Source organism: Lissotriton helveticus, chromosome 2_1 (genome assembly GCF_964261635.1).
Source record: "Lissotriton helveticus chromosome 2_1, aLisHel1.1, whole genome shotgun sequence".
NCBI classification, from domain to species: domain Eukaryota; kingdom Metazoa; phylum Chordata; class Amphibia; order Caudata; family Salamandridae; genus Lissotriton; species Lissotriton helveticus.
The window spans coordinates 593065820-593090084 of record NC_136059.1 but is presented as its reverse complement, the minus strand read 5'-3'; the positions used below and the strand labels follow the sequence as shown (position 1 = coordinate 593090084).

General features: G+C 43.7%; 1 protein-coding gene across 1 annotated transcript in view; it reads left to right on the top strand.

Moving 5' to 3' along the window:
* MAP1B (microtubule associated protein 1B) overlaps positions 1–24265 on the top strand; it is a 474660-nt gene that overhangs the window by 397467 nt on the left and 52928 nt on the right. The window contains exon 4 of the mRNA XM_078675281.1: positions 11481–11621. Within this exon, the coding sequence (XP_078531407.1) occupies positions 11481–11621 (141 nt within the window). The remainder of the gene's footprint in view (positions 1–11480; positions 11622–24265) is intronic.

Genomic DNA, 24265 nt, shown 5'->3' with positions numbered 1-24265 from the left:
TAAGGTATTTTTTCTCATCGCACAATTTGGGTGCATTGTCCTGCTCACTCCCTGCTACGATATTTTAGTAAAAGTAAAGTTAAGGTTTCACATTTCTTGCCTTTCAATCTTGATTGGCACATCATCACTAGTCCATCTCTATATCCCCCCACTCTTCATCCGTTTATCTTTTCATCTCTCTTGTATCTCTAGGTTTCTTCCCTTATCACTGTCTTTCTATCCTTATCTCCTTTTCTCTTTCTCAGTCAGTTTTTTTCTTTATGTTCTTTTGTCTCTTTCCATCTCTTCTAATTTAACCTCTTTTTCTCTCTCTCTTCCCCCTCCCCGTTTTTCCACTATCTCTTATATTTTCCTCTTTCTCTCGCAATATTCCTCTCTCTTTCTCGCCATTTCTCCCTCACACGCTTTCTAGCAGTCTGGCACTAGCAGAAACATGCTCTACTAAACTAAACGTGGCACACTGGAGCTAAACCAGAGGGATACCAAAGTGTTGGAAGACACAGTACCAGGCATATGCTCCCTGAGGGACTCGGACTGGTCGTGATGAATAAAGTAGTACCGAACAAGAGGCAACACCGGGCTCCAACCATTGCCTGAACTCCACAAGTGAAATACACACATTATGGGGTCAGAATTGTAAATCAGTGGTATAGGCAGACGCAAGACATCCCAGTACAGGAGGGAGAACTTTCCCGAATGAGCCAAAGCAATGCAGACCTTGGACTCTGGCGCTGCTCAGAATCTCACACAGACATACGTGTCACAAGTCAAGTATCAGACAAGAATATTCCGCATCTTCTGCTAATAAATGACAGTGTCATAAGGTGAAATAGAATGTTTGGTAATGCTATTTTACACGTTTTTTAAACGCCCCGTTATCACCAGTCTAGTATTGTTCGTTAGCGCTCTACAGTAATTTGAAGGGTATTATAGTGCCAGGGAGATTTTCCCAGTGCTCTAAGTTGCACAGCTGGAGGCATCCTTCCGTCCCTCTGATGGCCATGGGACCGCCACTTCTAATGTATTTTCCCTGCCTCAGCTTCCTGTATCCTTGGAGCCGCTGTTGGCAAATTCTGGAAGAGCAAAAATGTGCTGGCCCCAGATCTCGCCAATGCTTTTACAGAAGCCAGGCCAAGGCATTGGGCGTTTCACCAGGAGGCTAGAAAGGTGGGGGCCGGTTTTGAAATGGTGGGGGCCTTTTTTTCTTTTTTTTTACTGGGGGCCGGTTTTGCAGCGGTGCTGCAGCATCGGTCTCCATTAACAAAAGCAGCAGTTCTTCACATTTGTAGCCCCCCTCTGCCACCTCCTCCCCCACCGGGGGCTAGTCTGACACATTTGCTAGGGATGCTTAGTGTTCCCAGTCAGGCCCTGGCTGGCCTAAGCAGACACTGCGTCACTTCCCATACCTTCTGAGTCAGCCATGATCCCTGTCCCGTAAGGAGGTATATTCCCATTGACTATAAACTGGCAGACTTTGCACACCCAAAGAGCTCATCCCCTCCCTTTTCATCTCCCTGTCCAAGCACACAGAGCTGGCATGACTCATTCTGTAATCTGTTGAATATTCATTCTGCAGGACACAGAGTAGGGAGCTAGCAGAAGGCCTGGTTTTAATTAAATGAAGTTCCAGCTGCCATTCTAATGTCTAGTTCAATTTCCTTTGATTATGGTAAAATTTAAAATGGCAAAGGACCCATCTAGTCAGAGCACCATTTCCTGATTTATTTAAATCCTTGGTAAGGGGAAAGCTGGCTGCGGGGCACGCATTTGTTAAAAGCGATGCTAGTAGGCTCCTGCTGGTAATGATGGCAACCAACAATTCGGCAGCAGTGCTGTGATTGCAAGTCTGATCTGCCAGCCTCTTCCCCTCATCAATGCACATCTCATGCCTGCCAAGTCACGTGCTGTGCATGCATAAAGTGAGATTAGCAGAGGAATGTCATATAATGATATGTTGAAGAGCAGTGGACGACAGGCGTCTTTCGCTCATGAGAGCAGGAGAAGGAAGGAATGGTTTGCCCACTCTTAAGTGCACAATGACTGTTAGGTCTGCCCTCTCAGGCCGCCCAAACCAGTCATGCACACTTTCACTTTTCTCCATGGAGGCTGCATTATAGCCTGCATGGAGAACATGCCCAGGCCCCCAATCCCTGGTTGAGCGTCAAACCAGGACACTCAGAACCAATCACAACGCTGCATTGCTGTGCTTCCTGGTTCTTGAGGAAAGCAGGAGCAGAGAGGCGGGACCCGGGCGAGAAGGTAAGTTACATTTTTTTGGTTTGTGCATACTCGCGTGACCTCCCTGGTCCCTACCCGCGACGCTCCCCCACACCCACCCCGCCACCCGCGGGCCATGCCAGCTGCCACTGTTCTACTGTTCATCAATCATTTGTTGCTGCTTTCTAAGAGAAGAGAAGATATCCTGTTTTCAAGGTGAAAAGTTGAAAGACATGCAGGTCTGAATTTTGGAAATGATATGGTGGAGGTTGTACATTTCATGAATGGCAGATGTTCTGATTTAGGGTTGCATGTCATTTGGATACTAGTAAACGGACACTCCCAACCTTTTGAGAATTCAGATAAGAAGCTTAAGATACAAATAAAAAATGTTAGAGGCAAATATTGAGCACTGAGGCACACCAAAAGACATTTCAGTTTTGTCTGGGACATGAACACTAATCTTCCCTAACCGAGAGTGATTTATTAGGAAGAAGGTGAACCAACTCAAGACTTGGTGATAGAAGATACGTATTGGCCTATGATGATCAGTCATATTGAAAGTTGATGATAGATCGATGAGATTAAATAGGCAGGATTCCCCATCAGTCCACACACACTAACCCCAGCAATATTGCTGAGGGTGCGAACCAGAGGCACAGGGCCAAAGGGCGAGCCTGCCTCCACTATCTCATGAATACACAAAAGGGGGCTGCCCCTTGAATCAATTCCTAAGTGTATCTACAGAGTTCTGTAGAGATGCACTACCAGTGGGGGCATCTCATAAAAAGTTACGGACTGGCTTCCCACACCGCCCGATGTCATGCTTCATCATCGGCTGTCCTCGCCCTCTAAAAACTTGGCTTGATAGAGGGCGAGCATACACCTGGAGACAGGGATGCACTTCTAAATCTAAGTGATGGCTGTGGGGGAGTGATAAAAACCATTACATTGGTCCATGTGCTATGTTTATTCAAATGGTAAATGTATGGTGGTTAAAAACTAAGTGGACGGTGGTATGGGATATTATTCTCCCTTCACCGTATTAAATGCGGTCGACATGTTTCTGCTGAGGTGTCCCCGAAGGGTACGTAGCATTCTTCAGGACCTAAAAAAAGGGGCGGTGGAAGGGGGTGTATACCCTCTGTGTCCACTTCCTTTTAACTAGTGAAAATGGAAGGAAAATCCTGTCGCTAGATCAGGGGACGGGTTTGTGGTTAAAAACACTATGTAAATGGATATTTCCCGCTTGGTGTAGTACCACTAAGAGTAACTCTGTAGAGAAAGGAAAACAAAAACAAAGCATACAAACCAAACCGTGTGAGTATGTAAACAAATAGTTTATAAACATCATCCATCCCGCGTCAAACCTATAGCGCGCGTGGTGGTGTGAAGTGGTCTTTATGAGACACGTGGCAGGTGCAACGTGTACTCTTACCATTAAAAAATGGTTGCACGCCAACTCTTATCCTGTATTTCTACCCTAAACGCTCCATGGGAGGGCTGAGGTGGAAGGACCTACTTAGACTATCTGTAGGGAAAAAATACAAAAAATCACTACTGGTAGCTAAGAGTGAGTCAGCAGTATGCCGAAAGAACCAGGACCAAGGTCCCTAGTTAAAGCAAACATAACAAGGTGAAATCCAGAACTAATGGACTACCTATTCATTCAAGTGCTCACCAGCATTCCAAGAGGCATACTCTTACTGTCTAGTTTCAGTGCTTCCAGCCGTTATTCCCGGAGGCGTCCTCTCTGTCTCCCCGCTGATGGTGAATGGTGAGAAACAGAGGGTTTTTATACTACAGAGCAGTGACTAATTAGTGAACTAATCAGTGTTAATTGGGACCAATCAGGTGGGGCGATTACAGTCACGCCTCCCACCAGGCGGTCAGGCACCCCCGTAGAGGGACACAGGAAACTCACTTAACGGGCCCAATTAACACTAAGGTAGTGTTGGAGGCAGGTTTTGAGCAATCAGGTGGGGAGATATACAGTCACGCCTTCCACCAGGCGGTCAGGCAGCCCCGTAGAGGGACACAGGAAACACACTTAACGGGCCCAATTAACACTGATTCGTTCACTAATTAGTCACTTCTCTTTTGTATAAAAACCCTCTGTTTCTCACCATTCACCATCAGCGGGGAGACAGAGAGGACGCCTCAGGGAAGAACGGCTGGAAGCACTGAAACTAGGCAGTAAGAGTATTCCTGAAGGAATGCTGGTGTGAACTTGAATGAATAGGTGGTCCATTAGTTCTGGATTTCACCTTGTTATGTTTGCTTTACCTAGGGACCTTGGTCCTGGTTCTTTCTGCATACTGGTGACTCACCCTTAGCTACCAGTAGTGATTTTTTTGTATTTTTTACCCCTACAGAAAGTCTAAGTAGGTCCTTTCACCTCAGCCCTCCCATGGAGCGTTTAGGGTAGAAATACAGGGTAAGAGTTGGCTTGCAACCATTTTTTAATGGTAAGAGTACACGTTGCACCTGCCACGTGTCTCATAAAGACCACTTCACACCACCACGCGCGCTATAGGTTTGACGCGGGATGGATGATGTTTATAAACTATTTGTTTACATACTCACACGGTTTGGTTTGTATGCTTTGTTTTTGTTTTCCTTTCTCTACAGAGTTACTCTTATTGGTACTACATCAAGAGGGAAATATCCATTTACATAGTGTTTTTAACCACAAACCCCTCCCCTGATCTAGCGACAGGATTTTCCTTCCATTTTCACTAGTTAAAAGGAAGTAGAGACAGAGGGTATACACCCCCTTCACCTTCTCTTTTTTTAGGTCCTGAAGAATGCTACGTACCCTTCGGAGACACCTCAGCAGAAACATGTCGACCGCATTTAATATGGTGAATTGAGAATAATATCCCATACCACCGTCCACTTTTACCATACATTTACCATTTGAATAAACATAGCACATGGACTAATGTAATGGTTTTTAAATCACTTATCACTCCCCCACGGCCATCACTTAGATTTAGAAGTGCATCCCTGTCTCCAGGTGTATGCCCGCCCTCTATCAAACCAAGTTTTTAGAGGGCGACGACAGCCGATGATGGAGCATGACACCGGGCGGTGTGCGAGGCCAGTCCGTAACTTTTTATGAGATGCCCCCACTGGTAGTGCATCTCTACAGAACTCTATAGATACACTTAGGAATTGATTCCAGGGGCAGCCCACTTTTGAGGATTCCCCATCAATCATCATCCAGTATACAATGAACATTTTCCTATATATTTAGGATTGTGGTTTCTATTGTATTGCATTGCATATAGCACTTGCTACCCCTATGTGGGGAGCTGCAGTGCTTGCCTAAATGGGTAGCAGGCTACACTGTGTAGGGTGTGTGATTGGAAGGATTTTTTTTGTTTTGATCCTATCTACGAAGTGTTTCCATACCATGTGTGATGATCACTGAGATGCAGTTATCATGTTATGGGATGCAGTGTGCAGCACTGTGGTGGATGGTGAAGTACGAGGGACAGGTGTGCAGTTTTTTGGTTTTCAGTATGTTTGTAGCTTTAAACAACTCTGCAGGTCCCTCTATGGTATTTCTTATGATATAGTTTGCTTAGCTGGTTACTGAACTAGGTTGTCCAATCAGAGATTTTGTGTATATTGTGGTCCTAAGCTGGCATGGTTGGAGGGAGAGGGAAGTGGAAAGATCTGTTGGGATGTCCATTGTTATTATCATCCTATATCAGAGTGTCTTTGTGTGATGTAAAGAAGTGGGCAGATTGCATAAATATTTGGGACCCACAGTGGTGGAGTACATTAAATTAGCATGAATTGTCCAGCAGTGTATGATAGATCTCTTCAGTTAAATGTTTGTTCATTTGGTGATGTCTGTTTTTCTGGATTTTCAATGCTAGTGTTGGACAACCCTCGTAGCTGACTGATATGTCTTATGTGACTGTAAGAGGTTTAAGGTACAATTTGCTGCAGACCGCTGCTTATTATGGTCTTAGAATTTTAGTGAATCATAATTGTTATATATGCTAAAAACCACATTAATATTCAACCAACAGATGTTCTTTATTGATGTAGACTATTTCGATAAAGGCACACCTTTTAATGGTTTTCCCTGCACACGATTGGTTGTAAATGGGTGTGAATTCGGAGAGGAGATTGGGGGTTGAGATTAGATTTTTTTAAAAAGATGGGGTGCTTTGGCCAGTTTTGGGCAGATAGGGGAAGATGCTGTGAGAGAGGAAGGCATTGATGAAAGAACGCCATGCTTGATTGAAGAAGTCAGATTTTTTTTGATAGTGCCGGTAGGTAGTCTGTCCAAATAACAGTTGGTGAAGTTTAGGTATTTTATAATTCTGGTAAACTCATCTCTATGAATTAAGATGAGTGAATTCCAGTTTCTTGTAGATTGGAAATAGCACAAAATAGCCTGTTACAAAGTGAATTTTTGCCCATGAAGAATCTATTAGAGTGTTGCGAGGAGGTGTGATGTTGAAGAGACTGAAATGGAATAAGATTCTAACTGGATTAAATGAATTGGCAATTTGATTTTGGAAGAGGTTTGATTCAGTAGTGAAAACTGGCAATTTATATGCTGTTCGTAATGCTTTAGATAGTTCTCGTATTGGTAATGTGGAGAAGCCTAATTTTTGTTTCCACATTGATTATTAGTTTGTGAACGGGCTCTGTAAACAATGGTTGTCTTGTCATTTTCCTTTGAAGCAAGACAGGGGAGTCTCCTAATTCATAATGTTGTCGTCTTTATATGACAGCACTGCCAGTCAAGAGAGCTGGGTCATTGAGCTGGCAAAGGAGGCGAGCCACAAATGCAGCAGAAGTCGGAGGATTCCTGGAATGTGCACTTATTTTAATTGCACCCCTTTCTGTGGTGTGATGAGATGAGGTTAAAAATCATGTGATAATGGCAGCAAATCGCAGCCTTCCCGTATTGTCAGAAATACTTGAAATGTCCCTCCTTGTTCTTAGTTAATATATCCCAAACTCACAGTGCAACGTATGTGAGATGGTGTCCTTGATGACATGCAGGCAGCCCTCCTGACTAGCACGCATGCATCTTCTTCCCCTCTGCCTGTTGTGCCTTCTCCCTCTCCTCCTGTGCGTGCATGCGTGCTTGCATGTGTCTGGTAGTCTGTGTGTGTGGCAGTATGTGCATGAAGCTCTTACAGTGCCTTTGGGTGAGAGAGAAGCATCAAACACACAAAAGGTGATGGGTGGAATGCTTGCAATTAGTCTTACAATTGGAAATCGCTTGGGGTAGCATCCTAACCCATCGTGCCTTTGCCCACCATGCCACCTCAGTTTGGACCCAGCCATAAGCAAATTAGCCTTGAACCTGCTCCAGTTGGAAGAGTCGAGCCTGAACTGCCAGGCCTCGTTCTCCCTGAACCAGAACCCAAACAACCCAAGACCGGGTTCACCCTGATTGGGGCTCGTCAGACCGATGTATCTATGTTCCAGTGGCATAGTGAGTACGGGACCCACATCTGGGAATACCCTTCCCACGTAAGGCATTACATCAAACATACAAAAAAGTGATGTGAGGAATGCTTGCAATAAGTCTAACCACTGGCAATTGCTTAGGGTAGTTTTCCAACCCATAGTTCTTTTACCCACTTGACTGGAAAGTGGGCTTCCTTAACAGGCTCATAGTCTACTTTATTCATTTCTATGAATAACCTATACCGGTATGCTACAGCATTATCTGACACAATTTGTTCAGTAAAGTATTACCTGTAATCCAGAGTTAGACTTTCCCCTTGACATGCAGCCAAGCTTCATTTTTCATTTATGAGCAGTATATTAGAAGCACTTACTGTAAATGTCATAATCTAAGAATATAAATTCAGTCAGGCAAGGAAAGTGTATATAGCACGCTATCCAGCAGAGCCTTTGTTTGTGTATAAACCAATTAAGACTCATTAATCAGGGCTCCCAGGACATAAAGTGACTTTCCCAGAATACCTGGAGAACTATTGATCTTTCAGCTCTGTAACACTACAAATATTTTGCTCAAAAAGAAACGTATTCTCGGTTGAACACTAGATACAGCTAATGTATTTGTGGCTGGCTCACAAAGCGTTGTCTGTGAGTAGATATGTCTTGCTTCTGTTGTAAGTGATGATTTGCTAGTGAACTGCCTGTCTTAATCCACAAAGTATTTTAGTTGTGTCATACTTTAGACTCAGAATGTATAAGGTGTAAAATGTGCTCAGTCATTGACCTGATGTGCAAAGCTTGTCTTCCTTCTGGGTATCAAAGTTGAGACCCAAGATAGAAGAATATGAAACACTCGCAGAAAATACATTGTAAGTCAGTTCAATGGTTAAGAATTTCTTACTCTTGAACTTCTTTAGTAAGTCACACCTAATAATGGAGTAAGACACAACTACTCATAGAAAATGCTTTTTGAATCAGGATCATCAAACCCAGGAGTAATCCAGGCCTAATATGTGTATCCAGCCTAAACAGCACAAAAGGCTAATAATTTAAGTATAACAATTTAAGTATGTGTCATAATAAGATACCGGCTTCATCTGGGGCTGAATTGGAATACTGAGCAGGTTTGGAATATACCTTATTAACCTCTTCGCTGCCGGGCAAATTCCCCCGCGTCGCTGGGGGGGAGGGGAGGCACACGCAGCGCCACGGTGCTTGTGACGAGCTCAGCTCGTCATGCTGCACGGTGGCGCTGTGCTCATGACGAGCTGAGCTCGTCATGACTACGCCAGTTTTTCAGAACGCTCAACACAGCGGGGGAATTAGCCCTGCGTGTCATGACGAGCTCAGCTCGTAATCAGCACAGTGCACCCGTGCCTCATGACGAGCTAAGCTCGTCATGAGCACGGGAGGGGTTAAGTGCTACAATGTAAGGTAAAAGAAAACAGTCCTGTTCTAAATGTTAAAATTCCAGTTATTCTAGGATATGAGCTGCTCGGAAAAGAGATTAATATTGAAATTAAATCTGCCAAGAACATATTTAAACCTAATACATAAAATGAGAATTCTTTATATGTTATGGACTGTGATAGCAATAGTGACCTTAGCGTCTTCTTGTTTGTCAGTATACCCCTAAGTGACCATGACATAATTTAGACATTGGCCATCATGGGATAGCAGGATCCGATTATCGGGATATCCACATAAAATAAATTGAAAGACAATAATTTTAGATGGAAAATGTGTATGCATTGGTTATACTGAAAATGTGTCACAGATTGAAGTGGTGTGTCTATAAGACCACCTGTGTCGTCTACGAAGCTGTGCGCCTTAACCCCTTCCACGCTCATGACGAGCTCAGCTCGTCATGAGTTACGCCTGTCGTACGCTCTTGACAAGCTGAGCTCGTCATGAACCGCGGCTTTTTTAAAAAGTCAGCGCACAGCGGGAAAACCCGCAGCGCGCATGGGGTTAATAATACCAATATGTGGCAGTCAAGTTAAACTTCTCAAGTGGTCAACGTGCACTGGTATGGAATTGTAAGGTGGGATCCTAGTCTAGAATGAGTTATATTTGATAAACCGTGTCAAACTATTTCCCATGGAGCTGGTGATTCATAGTAACTTGCTAAATATATGTTGTTCAGTCACAGTGCACCTTCACAACAAGGATTTCTCAAAGGCATGTCTCTTTGTAGTATAAAGGTTCAGGTTTGTTAATTAATTAGTGTATTAGTTAATGGTGAGAGCTACAGCCAACTTGTGTTTCACCCCTTTTGATCACAATGCGCCTTCTACTTTTTCAACAAGGGGTGGTGATGGACAGAGTCTCTGAATTAAGCAGAATACTCTCACCCAGTCAAGAGATCAGGGCTAAATCCAACACCGTTTTTTAGCTCATTGCACCATCCCAGTTTCAGAACCTGGCTGTATGCAAATTAGTCTGTCCCTGGCCCAGTGCATCATGGGAACAGGGCAGACCAGACTACAAAAGCCAATTCTTACACTGGGAAGGAAACAAGCTTCCGGGGACCGGTTTCTGGCATTTCAGCCGTCTTCGGCCCGGCTTGCTTGAATCCTGATGGTGCAATGAGCAAGGGACTCACATCTGAGTATACCCTTCCATGCTTAGGGTGGACAAAAATATTTACAACAAGGGGTGGTGATGGACAGAGTCTCTGAATTAAGCAGAATACTCTCACCCAGTCAAGAGATCAGGGCTAAATCCAACACCGTTTTTTAGCTCATTGCACCATCCCAGTTTCAGAACCTGGCTGTATGCAAATTAGTCTGTCCCTGGCCCAGTGCATCATGGGAACAGGGCAGACCAGACTACAAAAGCCAATTCTTACACTGGGAAGGAAACAAGCTTCGGGGGACCGGTTTCTGGCATTTCAGCCGTCTTCGGCCCGGCTTGCTTGATTCCTGATGGTGCAATGAGCAAGGGACTCACATCTGAGTATACCCTTCCACGCTTGGGGTGGACAAAAATATTTACAACAAGGGGTGGTGATGGACAGAGTCTCTGAATTAAGCAGAATACTCTCACCCAGTCAAGAGATCAGGGCTAAATCCAACACCGTTTTTTAGCTCATTGCACCATCCCAGTTTCAGAACCTGGCTGTATGCAAATTAGTCTGTCCCTGGCCCAGTGCATCATGGGAACAGGGCAGACCAGACTAAAAAACGGTGATGGATCAAGCCCTGATCTGTTGACTGGGTAGGAGTGTTCTGATTAACTCAGATACTCTGTCCATCACCACTCCCTTTTTGAAATTATTCCACTTTTTCAAGGCTTTGTATCAGCGCGGGGGAAAAAACAGCAAAAGTAGTGTGTCCAATCTCAACCCATACGAGAGGTGGTAAATACCTGCTTTCACTACATCAGGAAGACATTAAAATCAATGCCACTAAATAGGTACATCTTGATGAATTTTCCCTATTTATTCCTGTCTACTCGAACATTAGACATGTTTGACACTTGGTTATTATGTCAATGAATTGTGCTCAACGTTGTGGGACGTTGTACTTGCACTCTTTAGCAATTTTGTATTTTATTACACAATACCACTGCTATAGCACTATTGGACGCCTCTGAATTGGCTTTCTTGCACATCCCTGATGCCCTTCTGGGCTTGGGACGTACTATATCAAATGATGTAAATATGAAATAAATTAAATGGGTTAAAAAATGACTGTTCTAAGGAAACAACATATGTCTAACAATTGAAACAGTTCGGTGTAATCCTGTGTTACTGAATTAAACAAAAGTTAATTTGGTATGTCTGCTTTTTTTTTTCTCCTTTGGTTTCCTTCTAGGTGCGCTTGATGATCACTGATGCCGCACGGCATAAGCTCCTGGTACTGACCGGACAATGCTTTGAAAACACGGGAGAGCTCATCCTTCAGTCAGGATCCTTCTCCTTCCAGAACTTCATTGACATCTTCACCGACCAGGAGGTTTGTTGTTAGATTCCCTACTACTGAGAGAATATGAGGCAATGTCTAGCCTGTAGACTACTGTCCATTGCTACTGAACCAGCATCTCTGCACCTGCCCTCATGGCCTGCATCTTTACCCCCTTCGATACGGCCGTCGCAAGTACTATCTCCGTAGTGATGCGCATGTCCGTTGGCTGACGCGGCCCCACCCACTCAATAAAACCACCACACCACGGCGGAATTGCCGCCGCGGTTAAGCGATTACGCATCACATCATTTAGCACATGGCTGTCTGCAGCAAAAAGTGTGCTCTGCATTCTACCTGACGTATTTTCATGTTGTTGCAAATAAAAAATAATGCATTAAGATTTATGTTGATCATCAATATATCACTCACCTGGGGTGGGATTGAAAATAATGTGCAGTCATATTTCTTGTTGGGGTAAGGCAGGGGTGTCGTAGATGGGACACATGGCCCGCATCCATTCCAGATTGTCAGTTTATCCACATAACGTAAACTTATGTACAGGGATTCAAAGCGGAACCCATTTACGCAGTGAATACCTAAGCCCAAAACCTGGCTTGGCACCGCCTCTTGTGGAGCCATGTTGGACACCCTCTGTAAAAGGTATCTGCCTACCTGCTTTGTAAAAATGTATACATATATACATTTCTTTTGCAACCTATCCTTTTTTGTGGTATTGTACAACTCCTACGGAGAGGTTGAAGTGCTTTGCAGACACAAGTGGATTTCTCATGAAACAACTCCATTTAACACAACTGGCAGTGTGACCAACTTATAATGGAACTTGAGCCAAGTTTAACTGGAGCATTGCAACACTACAACTTCTTATATTGTTTTAGTAAAAATCTTCACAATAATCTTCAAGTACTGCACACCTAGTCCCTAGGGACAAACCTAACAACACAAATTGGTCCCTCCCTGAAGTAAATTACTGTGATTTTTTCTCAAGCTGCACGGACGGCTCGGTTTCTTGGGTTGAAGGGCGGAGTGGCATGCATGGGTACACTTTGGGGGGCGGGTAAGTGGGGGGTTAGTTGAGCAGAGGGTGCTTGCGGGCTGCTGTTCAGAATGTCTCTCTCGAGATGTTTGCTGACCTGAAGGTTCTACGCATCACGTGACCGGCACCTGCTGTGGAAGGATCTAGACCTCTGCTTTATGGCCCCTGGTGAGACACCACAGGGAGGGCGAACTTTAAAAACGCCGAATTTCTCCCAATAACTGCTCTAAGGAGGACATCATAGGCACCTTTTTCCGACAGGATCCGAACAAGAATGGCTGCTGATTTTCAGGGCCACCTCCCTGTGAGGTGTAAAATCTGTCAGTTCGAAAGTGGAGTCCAGCATGAGGCCCAAACCTGCCTCCAACCAGACGCCATGCTCCATCATTCCATATGTGAGCACCTGCCAAACGGCATCAGGTATTTTAGTGTAGCATCTCAGTTTGTTTCCCGCCAAAATGGTAACTGTTCTGTGGATATTCCGCTAACAACCTGTCAGAAGAATCTTTGTCAGATATACCTATTTCTTACTTTTACAAGATGACGTTAAGCCATAAGTGGCTTAACGCCCCGTGTAAATAAGGCAAAGGACATAACGCCACCAAAACATCAGAAAACGTGATGTTCAGGTGGTGTTAACTCCGTTTAAATATGCCCCTAGGTTTCTGAATGCGCAGGAGACCTCACAACCTGCTGAGAAGCCACACATGGCACACATAGGGTAGACTGGGGATGTATTGCAAACACACCCTCTGTCCAATGAGCAGAGAGGAGAAGTGGGATTGGAAGGAAAGAGGAGTCAATAGAACTCATTCATGATCATGCACCCCAACTGACCTGTCGAAATCCCATACATGGATGGGGTTGAATCAACTATAGCAGGGTGATTTCTTTGTTGTGCAGATGAATGGACATCCAAAACAATAGTGCCAAGATTTTTCAAGATTCAAGAATGTTACCATACTGATGACATCAGCGGAAATTACACCACGTGACCTTTGGCCCGGTAACAGCAACACAAAAACATCACATGATATGAATGGGATCCAGCTTAGAAGAAATGGTTGTGTGATTCTGACCTAGATGACATCATAAGAGCACTGGGTCCAGACTTAACCTCACAAACACGTCATCACTGAACAACATAGCAGGACAGTGCTTTGCTGCCAGTGTGCAGTTGCAGCTGGTGATGGTTTGAAAGGGGTGGTGCTTACACACCCGCCTGAAAGTGCTCTGCGCGAGTGAACAATGTGATCAAGCCCAACTTACTTGAGAGGGGTGTAGCATCCGCCTCTCCCTGAGAAAATGTTGACAAAATGGGGCAAAGAAAGGCATAAATCTGCTAAAAACCCATAGGCAGGGAGACTGTAATTATCCCAATTGTACTGCCGCAGCGATTTTCACACATTTACGGTTTTCCTCATTTGACATATAATCCATTATCGGCCACATAATCTGAAGATTCTAACCCCCCAAAAATTGTTTCTAGCTCAAACAGTTCAAAAGTTACTAAAATTGCAGCGACATGTGTTGCTGCGCAGTGGAAGGCCCATTGCAAATCTGGACTGATCACCTTTCTGTTGATTATTCCTATATTTTGGTGTTAAACTGGTGCTAATGAGGTGCAACCAATGCCCAGACAGTGTTACTAAGTTTAAAAATGACAAATAAATACTATTACAAAATGTGCTGCATTATCACGCATAATTTGCCTTTTCGTGCCACATAATTTACTCAACTCTGCCTTATGATTTGGCCCTCTCCTGCCACATGATTCCAGTAGAAATGGCCAGAGGATGTAAAGCAACACTGATAAACTATTCTAGAGTTGTGCTAACCAAAGGGGACACTACATAGGGTGTTTGGGGTTCACCCGTTCCAGGAGAAATTTGGGACATTGGTGAAATTTACGGTGCATTTTCAGCTTCAATTTCACCCAAAAAAGTATTTCCATGTATCATGGATTTAACCCAGACCAGTGACCAGGGGTGACTGTTTGACAATATCCAACATTCCATCCATATCTTATTGTGTTTCTAAAGAATCACGGCTGTCGGTGTACAGTACCACACTCCCTCTTTACTTCTATAGCTGTAGGGTATTACAGGACTCGGGTGTAAAGTTCAAAAGAGGCAGGGAGATGAAATGGAGCCCCCAGGCAGCATTAGCCATCCCTCTGCGGTGGAAGCAGCACCCAAGTCTGCACAGGCGTACCGGGAATTCACTCTGCGCTGTCTACTGACAACTTTCAAACATATTACTGGTGTGGCTAAACGACAATTAAAAAGGAGGAAGCAGCTTAAATTGGCAATTAGAGTCCATGGCATTATGGGCAGGGCTGGACTGGCCATAGCGGGCACCGGGCAATCCCCCGGTGCGCTGCACGGGTGGGTGCCGGTCTTGGGCCCCTGGGGGGGCCGTTTTTGTTACAGGGCCGCTTTTGCGAAAACCGGCCCTGGCAAAGAGTTCGGCGGCCCATCCAACCCCGAGCACTTTGCCGGGGCCGGATGTGGTTTCCAGTCCGGCCCTGCGCATGCAAATGAACCCTGGAACAGCTTTCTCTGCATTGCAGCTGCAGGCTAATAAGAAATTAAACTGATACGCAGTGAAACAGGATTTCTCAGTATTGCTGTCGTTCGCCTGGAGCAACACAAATAGTATACACGAAAGAAAAAGTTACACAAAATGAATACATTTTATTAAGAAAATAACTACATTTAAAACAGCTTCCAAGCATTTGAAATGGGATAGATGGGTTATTCTTCATGTACATGCGATGGGATGAATGTGTCCTGGACCAGAAAAGTATTTTTTTCACTTTTCAAAACATATTGCATACACTGCTCTTGATAATAGAGAGGGGCGTACACCTCACTGTAATAATGTTCCAGCTTCCTCATGGCACCTCTGCCCCTCCCACTTCATCGCATTACTGTTCCTCCATCGTCATGTCACTGCTTTTCCACTTTCCCCAATGGACTACTGCTCCCCTTTTTCATTCTATCGTATCACCCTGGACCCAGTCCAGTCTACCCTATTCCACTGTACTTCAATGTGCCCCTATCTGCACCAAACTTCCCAATTCTAATGTACCCCACACAACCTACCCCAATCTACCTCACCCAATCTACCCACTCCAGTCTACCCCATCCATCCCACTCCAATCTACCCCACTCCAGTCTACCCCACTAAACGTCACATCAGCCTACATCAATCTACCCCACTCCAATGTACCTCAAGCTACCTCACTGCAATCTACCCCAATCTATCTCACTCCAATCTATCCCACTCTGATCTACCCCACTGCACCCCAATCTACCCCACCTAATATACTACAATTTACTCCACTCCACTCTATCCCACCTATCTACTGGACTCAAATCAATCTAACCCACTCCAGTCTACCCCATCTGCCTCACTCCAATCTACCCTATCTACCCCACTCTACCCCACAACAATCTATCTCAGTCTACCCCACTCCAGTTCACCACAATTTACCCACTCTAATCTACTCCACTCCAATCCTCCACAATCTACCCCACTCCAGTCTACAACACCCATCCTTCCCCCATCTACCCCAATTTGGCCCAATATACACCACCCCAATCTACCTCACTCTGCCCACCCCAATCTACCTCACCCCAATCTACCCCACCTCCATCTACCCGAATCTACCACACCCCAATCTACCACACACCCTGCCTACCCCTCCTCAATTTACCACACTCCAATCTACACCAGGCTACACCACCTAAATCTACCCCAACCTCCCCCCAATCTACACCACCCTAATCTATCACATCCAAACTACCTCTCTCTACCCTACACCAGTCTACTCCACTCCAGGCTACCCCATTCCAATCTCCCCCACTTCAGTCTAGCCCAAACTACCCCACTCAAATCTACCCCACCTCAATTTACCCCAACCTTCCCCACTCCAATCCACCAAACTCCAATCTACTCTGCTCGATTATATTCCACAACAATCTGCCCCACTCCAAACTAACGCAATCTATCCCTCTCCATTTTACCCCAATCTATCCCACTCCAATCTACCTCAACCTACCCTACTCCTATCTACTCCACTCCATCTACCACACTCCAATGTACACCACTCCTATTTACCACACTCCAATCTACCCTACCCAACCTATCAAAATCGACTCCAGTCCAACCTACACACCCAAATATACCCCACCCAATCTACCTTGCCCCAAATGACCCCAACCTGCCCCAGTGTACCCCATCCAGTTCTGCCCCAATCTCCCCCACCCCAAATGCCCACCACAATCTACCCTAATCCATCCCACCCCCAATCTACCCCAGTCTACCCACCCAAATCTACCCACTCCAATCTACCATACTCCAATCTACCCCACCCCACGCTACCCTGCTACACTCACTTTTAGCCATGCTGAACAGAATCCACACTGGTGTACAACGTAGCTAAAAACACATTGCCAAAACCATTAGCTCTCTCATAGGCAAAACCTATTGGCTTTGCATATGCTTGTTTAAGGTGATGCAGGCTGGAACCAGAAGAGACCCTCATGCACTGAAGACCTCCAGGGCCATTATAAGCCATTGGACCCGACACAGAACAGCAATATTGCACAACGGGTCAGAGGCATATAGGTTATTATATACCTATAGCAAAGCAGAGGCCTCAGTTTTGACTCAAGACCGTCTGTCTGCACTCCAGTCATTAGCTCTAGTAAGGGCCTTAGCCTATGGACTAATATTGATGACATAGCAGATGTTATTAGGAACTAAGGGCCTCATTTACTATATTTTGATGCACAGCAGCGCAGCAAGCCTTCCTGCTGTGCTGCTGTGTGTCAAAATAAGAGGGCAGGAATATGCTGTATCAAGATATGGCGCGTTGCTGTCCTTCTCCCCTGTGCCGGCGCACAAACAACAGCAGTGCACCAACGCAGACACTCTTGCGCCATGTTGCAAGGGTGTCTACGTTGCAGGAATGATTGTTGTTGTGCAGGAAGGGACACCTTCCTGCACAGCAACAATCCTTAATGGTGTTTAACTCCTTCTAAGTGTACTGCAGAATACACCACAGCAATAAAAGTATTTCTCCTTGTTGTGCCACTCTGGGGAGGCGTAGGATACTGACTCATTCCCAGGTTTACAACACTTTGTAAATCTAGAAATGTGTCAGGTTCCATGGATGTTGCGTGGGAACACCCATAGCAACACCCCTGGAACACCCCTTTCATGCAGAGTAATGTGTGAAAGGGGCCCATAATTAAAGGCCATGAAAAGTCACACTGGGGGGCTTTACTTAGTATAAAAAAGTGACGTACTGGCGGTGCAATGGGCTTGTAAATGAGTCCCCAAATTACTTAAATGCCTACACATACATACTACTTTACTACTTAATTTATTTTAATTAATAACAGAATTGATCTTCTTAACCGCATGCGTGCGGCGGCTTTTTTCGCGCTGCGCGCCTTTTTTTAAAAAGCCGCGTTACATGACGAGCTCAGCTCGTCATCAGCGTGCGAGCGGCGTAACTGATGACGAGCTCGTCATCAGCGCTTAAGTGGTTAATTACATCAGTATTCCAAAAATACTCTTATTATAAGCACTGGTAAGAAGAACCTGATATGAGAATCTCAAAAGATTACATTTGTTTGTGACGAGGTGCATGTACATATGCCGGGCACAAGTCCTAAAAAAAGAAGTGGGGGGTCGCTGTCACTGGAAGTGACGTCATGACAGGAAGTGACGCCACGACAGGAAGTGACGCCACGAAAGATGCAAGAGGCTGGAGCCGGGGGTTATTGGCACATTTGCCCTGGGCTCGGACACAGTGAGGGGGCTTGTAGAAGCAAGCGAAGAGGTGAGGGGGGTCTGCAGGAGGTGACGAGGAGAGGGCGCTGTTCTGGGATACAGTGAGAGGGGCTTGTACAAGCGAGTGATGGGATGGGGTGACGGGCACAGAGGAGGAGCGGGGGGGTCACGGGTTGCTTGCAGGGAGGCATCTATTGAAGACACAGTGCAACGTCAGACTGAGCTGCCCCTGTCTGACACCTCCTCCCCGCTCAAAAGCGAAGGTGAGCAGCATGCTGTGAGCTGCGATCTCGTCCCAGAGAGGCCAAAGAGTGAAGTCCAGCTGTTTGGCAGGGGGGACAGCATCCACCAGGAAAAATAAGTGGGGGAACCCCGTCCACCCGCATGGTACCCCGACTCGAGCCCTGTACATATGTTTAAAACGTAAGCAGTTTTTATCAAATGATCGAATAACTCATATTCTCACACCTTAAATGGGGTTTAACTCTCAGTATTGACTATTTCTTTGGTACAGTGTTTATTCCTCACTACCCTTACAGTCTTCCAACCTTTTTTACATGCACAGCGGTGCTGGGACCACTTTGAAGCATGTACTAGTGTCTTGTGAAGTGAAAAGAGAGAAACGGGCATGACTAAAATGTAAAGTTAATCGGTGCCCAAATTGACCTCTGGTCACTATGTTAGGTTTCAGAGAATCAGCAAGCGGCCAACCATGCAGAACAGATAGCATATAATGGGCAATTATTTGTATTTCAGGCTATTTTTTAAAGCAGATAACTGGCATTCTAAAAATTTGAAATTTTCAGTAATCTGTTTTAATGTATCCCGATAGGAGTGACATAGCCATGGCGTATATTATTAAAATAGGTTACTCTTTTATAAACAAATACCAATATTTGTTAAAACATGAATTTCACTTACTCTTTAAGGCAGTTAGGAGGACTACACGGACTGGCGTTGTGAAGTGTAATTGTGTTTAGACCATATCCCGGTTACACCCAACACAACCTTCCCCAGGCCACCTCCCAACAGTGTAAAGTTTTGCCCATTCAACTTTGTTGGGAAGTTTCGTTTTGTGATTTTTTTATCTCTAAAGTGTTTGTACCAAGCTATTCATGTCATGGCAGTCAGATGTCTCTTTTCTGATGCACTTTAAATGTTTTGAAGTCTGTGATAGAGACTCGTGTCATCATATAAAAAACTGAGCAGCGTTCTCAGAGTATCCCCATTCAAGCATTGAAATTCTTTATGAACAACATCATTTACTGGCCCTTTGGACAGAGAAAAAGCTCATATGAATATCTCAACACAGACACTTCAACTTGATTATAATACACAACCATTGTAGGGTTATTACAGCTATATTGAACATAAGAAGATTGTCAGTATCAATACAGCAGAAAAGAAATAGGTAGTTTAGAATAGCAGATTCTTTATGTTCAAACATAGGCCAAAGATTATCTGAGAAAACAATAGCTTAGATTAATATCAGCTTTTGAGCAATCCTTTTGTGACGTACTGGAGGCGAATTGCAAATCTCCATATTTACAAGGAGAGGAAAAGCCACTCTGCATGACTTTTGCTCTCCTTGTAAATAATTATTAATAACAAAATGGGTTTGGCTCTAATCAGTAAGGCTGAGCCTGATCAACTGAACAACAAAAAGAAATGCCAATACTGATACTCAATTCTGGAGAAATATTTGAAACCAGAATAAAGACCACAGTTCAATACTCGGGACTGCTATTCAATAGCTGTCTATTCAAAAATATTTTGCAATGCACGAATTTCAATTAGTGCTCAAATTCAAAACACATTTATTAAACAATAAAGGACATGAGGATACAAAAGGGAAAAATGAAATCTCATCCGTACTCTCATTCGTTAGTCATCAAACATATTACAGCCAACCTACTATCATCCAAGCATTCAAACAAAGTACTCCACACGACCTGGGGGGAATGATTTGAACCAGTTGGTGAAGTAATAGGTCTGCTACGAAATCTGAAAAATTCTGTAGTGTTCCAAGTCATACACTATTAATAATGCGGTTAAATCAGCGGAATTTTCATCATAGTTAACAACATTAAGTGTAAACACAACTCATAGTGCAGAACTAATAAGCATCAAGATGAAAATAGCAGACCCAAAGGCCTACGCGTTTCGAATCCCTTAGAATGGCAGGATTCTCTTCACGGCCAAACGTCTCTGCACTATGAGGGACGTGGCACAATATAGGTCTGTAGCATATTGGAGGAGGCTTTGGGTGACTCCCGAGCTAGCACACTATGTTATGGCCCTATTAGAAGTAAGGGACCTAGATGTTAACAGGCATATTGTGTGGTTTAGTCATGTCAAAAACATTATTTATGAGCTGGGAATGAGCCACTTATGGACCCTCCCAGCCGGAAGTATATTTCCAAGCAAACTCGTGCTTAAGGCAGCCTACTGGAAAATGGTTAACACGAGACGGCTTGCAGCTTCCTCCAGCTTAACTCTGTCTATTTTTTTTGTCGATATTAAACATGAACCCAAATATGAGATGTACTGGGATTTAATTACCTTAGTATGAGACAGGAAACTATTCCACCAGTTCAGATTGGGAACTCTACCGACTAATGTCTTTATTTCTAAGTGGTGTAATTCCAATGCAAACGAAACTCAAGTAAATGCCACTTTTGTCCGGATTGGTCCGAAACTCTTCAACACATTTTTCTTGGCTGCCCAGCATATAATGAAACCTATTTGTGGTAGTCTGGGTACTAGGTCTAGCAGCGAGGCCTTCAGAATATTTAAAACATCATTGGAAGGCCTCACTGTGATTGCAATAGCAAAGTTCCTGGGCTGGGTTTGGACTATCCGCTGGACTGAAAAGAGGTATAGGCCGATGTTTTTCTCACCTTGATATTACTGTCTTCATAACTAAGTACGATGCACTTTACTGTAAAAACTAATATTGTATGCTAGTCTAGGCCGTACTTTTTGGGTATGTTTTAGAGTCCTCTTATCGTATTTATTGTTTTAACAAGTTCACACTTTTTTACTAAGATGATTTAATATGATTTAGTGTCTAAAATTATGATGTATTGTTCTTATGGCCTCCTATATTTTATATGTTTTTAACTTTTGTGATTTTCATAAATCGAAATAAAGTTTATGAACTGAACTGATACAAAGATTCAAGGACGGTGAATCCACTAGCTCTCCAAAGGTTAAAGTGGTGCTCTGTCTGACCTTTGGAGTACTTTGCCATGCCATTTTTGAAGCCAGGACATGTACACAGTTAAAATAATTTTGCAATGCTTTATTGTAATCTATGAATCTTGATATTGACCAGAATCGTGAATGGTGGATCACTAATATTTTTTTCACAAGCCCTTAGGAGCGACACATGTTGACTTGTACATTAAACTAACTACATTTATTCATTTTAACATGGATTGATTACAAAAAACTATCCGCTTTCTACCTTTGTTGGGCCACATTATTCTATTGTAGGTCCTGGCTGTTAAACTTCGGAGCAGAAAACACATGAGTTCTATCAATCGCATTAGAATTTTTCATGAAACATGATTGACTAATGAACGGTTTGAATGATGCTTTTCCTCTACCTTGAAACGTGAAGATTTCCCCAAACTTGCAAGTTTTGTGCCGAGAGAAATAAAACACAGAGAAATGAGGAGATCCGATAACCATTGCTAGTACGGAAAGGGGTGTATAAAGGTACCCAGAGGCATGGAAAAGTTGTCCAAAAAATAACAATATCATATTTAAATGAGGATTATGTTGCTAATTCCAAATAATCGAAAGCATGCAGTTGCCATTTAATATTTGGAAACAGGAGCCCCTTCCCGTGCTAACTCATTTTAGTTAATTTGCAAAATGAACTACAAAAGTGATTAGACATAGAAAGCACCATTGCAGGCCTCATTGATGAGCAGATAGAGAGTGAGGGTGAAAGTACCCCAATGATTGACCTGTGTCTTTCTACTTTCACCCTCACTCTCTATCTTCCCATCAATGAGGCCTGCAATTGTGCTTTTTAAGTTTATTCACTTTTGTTGTTGTTAAATTTGCAAATTAACTAAAATTCGTTAGCTCAGGAAGGAGCTCCTGTTTCCAAATATCAAATGACTTTACAACGATATATATATATATATATATATATATATATATATATATATATATATATATACCAATTTTACCAATTAAAATACCAAGATTGTATAGTTAGGTTAAAATGTCAGTTGCAAGATAACATTTTGAACTACAATCAACACTGGAAATTCACCAGTTATAGTTGCCTCAAGTAACTGTAACTCATGCCCTGAAGTAACTTTGTGCCCCACCATGCACATCAATGATGTAATTTCAGATCTTATTAGGGATGTTATCAGAGCAATGTTATGAGTGATTTAATATGTAGGGCTATAAGTAGTGCATGGCAAGTGCGCAAGTTCACGGCACAAGTTATACAAGAGTCCACATCATGATTAAGGCTCCCGGTTTTATGGTATTTATTTTTTTGCCATTTCCGTCTGTATTTATCCATAATTATTTTTTGGGTATTTTTCTGTATTTATCCACATTAATGTTTGCCACAAGCAACAGACGACGCTACAGCTAGTATTTTACCACATTTATTTAAATTGACAATGCACACATGCGCTCAGTTGTTATTGGTCAACACAATACATTCATCTGAAAACTTTTCCATTGTAGTACAAGCACATGTGACTTTGAGGACATTGAGGCTCTTTCTAGTTTGTTAATGAAATGAAGACCACTGAAAACCCGTTCAATATTTCCAGGAGGTTTAAGTCTGGGGGAGGGGGCAAGGAGTGTGAGGGATGCCAGGTCAAGCAAGGGAGAGTCAGGTACCTATAACCACAACCCAACACGCAGAGGCTGACACACACAGACAAAGTACAGACAGGCATGAACTCAGTCTCACCCTATGCAAAAACAATCAGTCAGTGCACACTCAGGCACATAGAGAGGAACAGGGAGATACACCGACAGAAAGGACGAAGTATGAATGCAGGTTTCATGTCCACCTAATATTTAATCATTTGATGATGAACTTGGGTGGGCACAGAAGATCCTGGGCAGAGAGAGGGGGAAGTGGCGATGCTGACAGGCACACACTCATAGACCGTTTTTGAGCTGCCAGCCGACCCGAGTACTTCACAGGTCTTTAAAAGACCATTCACTTGTTAACATGGCTCGGGCCCCACTGAACCGCGGGGGCTTAATTGGGAGTTTTATATAGCGCTGGCTAGACCCGAGGGTATCAGAGCGCTTTACAAGACATAGGATTGATAGAAAAATTCAACAAAGTATAACAGGAAGTACTAACAACAATGCAACAACGTGTATGAATCTCAATGAGAAACAGACAATTCAACATTATCCATCATTTCTCTCCAACTTCCCAGTGGAGTGTACAGTGGTAAACCTCCATTATTGATCAATCTTTTTTTATAGCGCCTGCTGAAACTGAATGCGTCTGAGAGCTTCACATGAAATGTATAATTGGAGTAACTGGAGGAAAGCGATCAGCAGTTGGGACATTCTGTACACCCCAGGGCAGTCACCGAGCAGAAAAGCACAGATAAATTTCCTGCACATGGGGAGGGTGGGACAGTCCGTCCTGGATCCTGTATGGCAGTCAGGACAGCCTCAAGGGCCAAAGCAGGTTTTGGAGAAAACGCCTCTTCACTTTAAAATGGGGTGATTACATGAAATACGATATTAGAAAGTAATAAAGAGCGGGGTTTGATGAATATTTACTCCCCAAATCTACCTTTCAGAGTGTTGACCAGAAGTGATT